The sequence below is a fragment of the Kogia breviceps genome, chromosome 3, assembly GCF_026419965.1.
Source record: "Kogia breviceps isolate mKogBre1 chromosome 3, mKogBre1 haplotype 1, whole genome shotgun sequence".
Taxonomy (NCBI): Eukaryota; Metazoa; Chordata; class Mammalia; order Artiodactyla; family Physeteridae; genus Kogia; species Kogia breviceps.
The window spans coordinates 12,830,714-12,838,057 of NC_081312.1; the positions used below are offsets into that span (position 1 = coordinate 12,830,714).

The following is a 7,344-nucleotide window of genomic DNA, read 5'->3' on the forward strand; positions in this document are numbered from 1 at the left end:
TGGCATTGGTGCCAGCTGCATACTCTGGTCTTAGTGAGTTCTAGGAAGGGAGTTTTCTTTTCACTTACCCGGGAACTGCATGCAGACCACAGGGTTCAATTAGTGTGTGTTATGGTAGGACACAAGTCTTCACAAAGCCTGCAAAGTTGGAGTACCAATTTTTAAAATAACAGCACTTGCCTTAATTACTAAAAGCTTAAAATTTGGCCTATTAGCATGAGCTCTAAAGTATTGATTTTTATTCTAATAAGTGGAACTGCCTAAGTTCCTTTGTCAAGTAACAACAACAAAAAACCAAGCTCTCAAATCGTTTTTGGAAAATAAACCCTTATTAGGCTTTGACTTATCACAAAGAAAGATGATGCTTATTGTTTAAAATGTCTTATTTCACCGTGCTTATGTATTTGAAAATACTCAGTTTAAAAAATAAAATGCAATTACTCTTCTAGAAACTATTTTGAACTCCCTGCCCAGAGTGTCTCTGTAGTAAGAGACACTGTTAAATAAGTTGGATTGTTAAGGCAGTTTATAATCAACTGTACCTAATTGGGCATTCACTTGTGGACCTCTTTTCTGCCAACTAAAGAAAAATTGAGCTGCTTTACTCCTCTGCCTTCCTACCCAGAAACCGTGTCAGCATGGTTGCCTGGCTACCTGCTCATGAAGGACTTGATTAATAACAAATTGGCAATTTAACGAGCCACTTCCATGATCTCCAAAGAAACCAAAATACAAACACAATATTTAATCTTGCCAACCGAAGACGATGTGACTGCATGAAGTGAGTATGCTTTTTTGAACTGTTTACAATAACTGGGGCATTAACTTACTGATAATTCCATTTAGGTAAAGAGGGCTTTGTTGAAGTCTAGCTGTCTGAGTATATTTGGATCTTGACGAATGGTGACTTAAGTAACTCCCCATACCTCAAGATGTAAATATACCTTTTAATCTGTAAGTTAAAGCCTAATTAATTGTAAAAAGGAAAACTAGGGAAAAAAATAAAAAGCATACTCGCTGCAGTAAGCATAGAGGACCACATTTTAAAAACATCCTCTAAATTGATTCCTAAAATCCGGGAAGGCAAATTTTGGGTCATGCAGATTTCTGTGGGTTTATGGCATTTCTACAAACACATCCAAAAACAAATCAACGTAAACACCAGTAACCCTGAGACAAAATAATAAGAGAGTCCAAAAATAAGGAAGATCAAATTATAGAGTGGATTGCCCTAATAAAACAATGTTTTTTCTATTGTTTTGAAGGTATATACAAAATGATTTATTTGGAATTTTCTCATCTTAAGTAGTATGATAGGTTAATTCATTTATTAGCCCTATCTTAGCTCTAATTTCAGATGTAAAGTACATTTTGGTAATCAGTAACTTATATCCAGAATTCTTCTGGCTCTCTAAGACTTGTGTTCTATGATGACATACACTGCTTTCAGAATACATTTTTCTGATAACCTTTTTGTAATCCTTATCTTCAGGTTCATACTTCTGGAAGCAGTAACTTATCACTGCATGAAGAACTATGTTTTATTTAACAGGTTTTTTTGTAATTCTGAAATATGAAGATATGGTATGTAATTTGAACAACAATGCCTCTGTGTTTCAGGTGCTCTTCGTTTTAAGAGAAAGATTATTGGATTAAAAGATGAGTTTTACAACCGCTACATAATGAAAAGTTTTTTGTTTGAACCAGTAGTCAAAGCATTTCTCCACAATGGATCCCGCTACAATCTGATGAACTCTGCCATAATAGAAATGTTTGAATTTATTAGAGTGGTAGGTTCTATACTTTTTAGTTAGAATTTTGGTTTTGTTTGAGAAAATCAAATATGCATTGTTGGTATTTTGGCTTATTTGAGATTATTATATTTGGAGAGAATTTTTGAAAGAAAACCAGTGTTACCAAAAGCTTATGAGAGATTCAATTTGAACTAACAAAAACCAAAATAATCTCTCTCAGCAGCTAGTTTCAGACTATCTCAGGAAAGTTCGAAAACTGATTTAACACTGTCACGGTAGTCATTTTAAGAAAGTAAAATTATAGTTGACGTAAGTATTAGGATGTGTTTTTTGTTTGTTTTTAACTTTGAGGTTTTTTGAATTTTTCTTGACATTCCTCCATATGTCTCTAAAGAGCAAACTTCATTCTTTAATGATATAGTAGGCTGGTAGTTCTCAAACATTGGTGTGTCTCAGAATTATCTGTGGCATGCTTTTTTAAAATTTCGGTAAAATAAACAACAAAATTTGCCCTTTTAACCATTGTTTAAAGTGTACAGTTCACTGGCGTTAAGTGTATTCACATTGTTGTGCAATCGTCACTGCCATCCATCTCTAGCACTTTTCTGTAGTGTGATTTTAAATATATATGCCTAGGCACCACCCCAGACTTACTGAATGAGAATCATCTAGGGTAGGACCTGAGCGTTTACTTTGGAAAGAGCCATGGATAATTCTGAGGTACACCAAAAGTCGGGGGCTATTGAAGTAGCCAGTATTTGTTATGCCCAGTTGCATTTGTTTGTCCCTAAGATTGGATAATAATTTTATGAAATTAAACCATTTTGGGCAGGTTTATGAGTTCACTACAGTTAAGCCTCATATTTTGCTAATTTTTCCTATCGTTTTTTATTATAATTCTTTTTTATAGGAAGATATAAAATCATTAACTGCTCATGTAATTGAAAATTACTGGAAAGCACTGGAAGATGTAGATTATGTACAAACATTTAAAGGATTGAAACTGAGATTTGAACAACAAAGAGAAAGGCAAGATAATCCCAAACTTGACAGGTAGATTACCACATATTTGAACCTATTCATTCAGTGACGAGTTTATAATGGTAGCTCTTTTTTGCTTGTTTATTATTTAGCTTGGCAGCAGAGGGGGAAATAAGCAGATGGAGGTTGTAGTTTTCTCTAATGCTTAATGTAAATGTTTTCCTGATGGTGTTAGGTGGGTATCAATGTGATTTGTAGACTTTTCTCAGGCATATATTAAGTTAGATAATGCCAAAGAAAAAAAGCAAAACATTGATATGGCAATAAGGCTACTTTTGTGTCCAATGTAAAATCAGAATATTATTGTATTTGCTTTGCTTTAAGGTTACAAATTATTTTAATGCAATCGTGTACATTTTATCTAAATACCTGATTTCACATACTTGTGGTATATTTTAAAATTTGTAAATTAAGACTTGTTAATTCCTAGTGTTAGCAAGTTTAATAACTGATCTGTAACAGTACAATTTTTATTTTTATTTTTTGTGGTTTGCGGGCTTCTCACTGCTGTGGCCCCTCTTGCTGCGGAGCACAGGCTCAGCGGCCATGGCTCACGGGCCCAGCCGCGGACATGGGATCCTCCCGGACTGGGGCACGAACCCATGTCCCCTGCGTCGGCAGGCGGACTCTCAACCACTGTGCCACCAGGGAAGCCCATGTAACAGTACAATTTTGATAATGGGAATTTTGATTCCACTACTTAACACTAGATACGGTGGAGTGTAGTTTTTTGTTATATGCTAGGGGAAATCTGTTTTTTTTTCCCTCACCTCTGTGTGTATAAATCTGTATTATTCCATTTATCTATTAAGACTGTAATTTGGGATAATATTTGAAGATGAAAGTCTTTATATGAGTCTATTAATTCTACTTTCTTCTCTTTACTCATAGTATGCGTTCCATTTTGAGGAATCATAGATATCGAAGAGACGCCAGAACACTAGAAGATGAAGAGGAGATGTGGTTCAACACAGATGAAGATGACATGGAAGATGGAGAAGCTGTCGTGTCTCCATCTGACAAAACTAAGAATGATGATGACATTATGGATCCAATAAGTAAATTCATGGAGAGGAAGAAATGTATGTTGAAAAGATGGGCAAGGAAAAATTGAAGGCTTTCTCACTCTAGGTTTATCCTTTTTTTCTTGACAGAGTGATTAGTATCTACTTTGTGTCACAAGAGATATTAAAAGACTCTTGCTTTATAGAATGTGAATTTAATAGCTCTGTTGTGAAGGTTTAGACTAAATTTTCCTAATTTGTCTTGAGTGAGATATTTCAGGAAGTGTAGGAACACTGACTATAATACTGAAGGTCTCCTTCCTTCTCGATAGTAAAGTCCTGTGGGTAAGGATGCTTAGTATTTTGCTAAGCTTTGTTCATAAACTGGATTTCACTGTCGCTCTCTGGCAAAGGAGTAAGCTAGTTAATTGTGTTTCTAGTGCCACCTCACTTGGAGGTTTTTAAAAAGATGAGTATGGGTGACAATTATTGACAGTATTCTCATTTTTAGTAAAAGAAAGTGAGGAAAAGGAGGTGCTTCTGAAAACGAATCTTTCTGGTCGGCAGAGCCCAAGTTTCAAGCTTTCCCTCTCTAGTGGAACAAAGACTACACTCTCCAGCCAGTCACCTGCAACAAACCTGCCTGGTTCTCCAGGCTCACCTGGATCCCCAGGCTCTCCAGGCTCTCCTGGATCCATCCCGAAAAATACATCTCAGACGGCAGCTATTACTACCAAGGTATGTTTTTGACTCCCAGATCTACCTAATTTAAGCTTTCCCAACAATAAAATTGTTAGTGATAGTAGTCCCTTTGTTTGGTTGCTGTCTTTTGGAACTGATTTTAACATTTGTGAACTAGAGAATAATTCTCCCACCAGCAGTTGAGAAATTTCTGAAAGTTTTTATGACCAATTCAGAAGTTTGAATATATTCTTATTTTGGTTATTTGCATTTTAGAACCTTAAGTTCACATTTGTATGTGTCAAAACATTTATAGAAATTTTAAAGTTAAATTATTATTTACTTGTATCAGCTTTCCCAAGTAATACCCAGATAAAGACTTCGTAGGAAGAAGATAATCTAAATATCTGGACACTCCTAATAATTTTGTCAAGCAAGGTTTATAAAAAAAATTAACTGTCTACTATCACAAACATTTCATTTAGGAAGGATCACAATTTTATTACCAAAAATGTAGGAAAGACATAATCTCAGAAAAATACCAGTTCTTTTGGCTGCCTTAATGTTTCTCTGGACAGCAATTTAACAGACTGGCATTTGGGATTCACTGATCTACATCAAGACTAAAGTGAGCTGCAGTGGTTTCTGGTGAAGGAGCAGGGCTAAAAGGAAGCCTGGATGAAATAATGAGGAAGGGACAGGGCAGAATCACTTTCCTAGCCTGACAGTCTGTCTACCCTCATTTCTAGTGGTCTGTTTATTTTCTGTGGTTTTAATTTTGATGCTGTTTAGACTCTGTTAAAGAAAATTTTTTTAATGCATAAAGTCTTAAAACTTAAGTTTTGAATTTTAAATTCAGTAATTAGTGTTTATCTACTGGGTGTTTCGCAGTGTTTATCTACTGGGTGTTTCGCAAGGATCATAAACTGCTTAAAATTTTATCATGGAAAACTTGGGAAAATATGTAATGAATTTCGGCTGCATACAATCTCACCTCCCAGAAATAACCAGTTAGCATATTGGGGTGGGGGGTATATCCTTTACCCAGACTTAAGACAAACGTATTTGAAAATGTAGTGTTTTCTTAAAACAATCCTTATTTCTGAACAGGGAGGCCTCGTGGGTCTGGTAGATTATCCGGATGATGATGAGGATGATGATGAGGACGAAGACAAGGAAGACACGCTCCCTTTGTCAAAGAAAGCAAAGTTTGAGTCATAATGGCAACTGCCTGTGATCAGTACCTGTTGAGAAAACTGGTTCTCTGCCCCTCCCCACTACAAAATCTATAACAAAGCAGTGGTCTCTTGTGAATGACTGACACAGATCAGCTCGCACACTTGACTTCTGCTCATCAAGTGCCAATTCAGTGGAGCAGGAGGAGGGGATAATTACACATTTAGGGGGAAGACTTACACCTTTGAGGTCTCCAGCTTGGACCACACATTGCCCTTTTCTCAGGGAAGGAAATGGAAACAAAAAGCCAACAGGGCAGGGGTTTTGTAAGTGGAACTCTGGATTGACTGGTCAGTTGCTACAATCAGAATATGCTTTCTCGGACCATGTTTGAGACTCAGAAGAATAGGCTTTTCTGCCCTAATTCTTCACTAGTTAAGAATGCCAGCAGTTTCTTTGTATAAAGAGACCTGCCTTTAAAATCGTACATTCTGAACACATTTTAGTCAAGCTACAGCAGGTTTGGAAAAACCTCTTTGGGGGAGGGGTGAATATGAAGTTTCCTCTTTTTTATCTGTTCCCTTTGCCCTTCAAACTGCAGATTTTTTTTTTAAGTGGGGATTTGTCCCTACTTGATTAAAGATTGAGTGGAATTCTAGATGTGGTCATTTGTGTCATAATTTTTTTTGTTTCATTTTGTTTTTGATTTTTTTTTTCTCCTGAGTGTATGCTTAGTTGTTGAGTATATATATTTGGGACCATTAAAAATTTTTTTGATGTAATATAACCTAACGTTGTGCTGGTACCTGTTTTACCATGTGTAATTTTTGTTTTCCATCACAGTTCTTAATTTGTTTAGAGTTTTATGACAGATGGCATAGTTTTTATTGACAAAAGCAAAGTAATCTTACAACTATGTGCATACAAAAAGCAATACTATTTTGTGACTAAATATTTTATATTAAAATTTACATCAGCAACTGTCTTGAGAATTCAGGGAAATAGAGTGGAATTTAAAATTTCAGCGGTTTTGTTAAACCTAGAAACGTGAAATTAGTATTCCAAAGAGATTCTGAAATTTCATATCTTGGGAAAATGATGGTACATTAAATCAAAATTGAGAATGAGTAATTTAAAAATAACGTATTTGACTTTTGAGTAATAAAAAAAAGTGAAGAGTAAGAGAAACTGTATTAGTTGTATTTTTCTTTTTTCTTTTTTTAAATTACTCCCTTTGGAATACCAGTTGGAGTTGTAAGCGGTGGTTCCTAAATAAATACCTGGCCAGAGGACCATCAGATTCCACTTCATTAAAACAGTATGTTTAAATAGGTTCTTTTTATTGTCTTAGGTGTGCTAAAATTCTTTTAAGGAAACAAAAATAAATATCTCAATTCCACATACCTTCACTTTTTTAAAGTGAAGATTTTAGAACTTACTGAAGAATGTATTTGCAAATGTGAGTAAAAATTCATATCTAGGAAAAGGATACTGTTTTAAGTATCATATACTTTAACTGGATAATCTAGCAAGCACTGTGTGCTTCTACCTTAGCTCCTCTTTTGCTTAGCCCTCAGTACATTGTGATACCAAAAACAAGGTTATATGGAATAGTTGCATAGAAAACCAGAAAGCAACAACTTGCTACAGTCATGAAAAGTCTTATTGTTGGCTAATTTTTTTTTTTA

The 7,344-nt window shown here is 35.2% G+C and overlaps 1 protein-coding gene across 3 annotated transcripts in view; it reads left to right on the forward strand.

Annotated features, from left to right (window-relative positions):
* Positions 1–6,314, forward strand: part of PPP4R3A (protein phosphatase 4 regulatory subunit 3A) — a 41,972-nt gene extending 35,658 nt beyond the window's left edge. For all 3 annotated transcript variants that reach the window (XM_059059319.2, XM_059059320.2, XM_067027890.1), the window contains 5 exons: positions 1,621–1,790; positions 2,665–2,807; positions 3,687–3,877; positions 4,311–4,537; positions 5,591–6,314. In XM_059059319.2, coding sequence (XP_058915302.1) covers positions 1,621–1,790; positions 2,665–2,807; positions 3,687–3,877; positions 4,311–4,537; positions 5,591–5,701 — 842 coding nt within the window. In that variant the 3' untranslated portion in view covers positions 5,702–6,314. The remainder of the gene's footprint in view (positions 1–1,620; positions 1,791–2,664; positions 2,808–3,686; positions 3,878–4,310; positions 4,538–5,590) is intronic.
* The last annotated feature ends 1,030 nt before the right edge of the window (positions 6,315–7,344 follow it).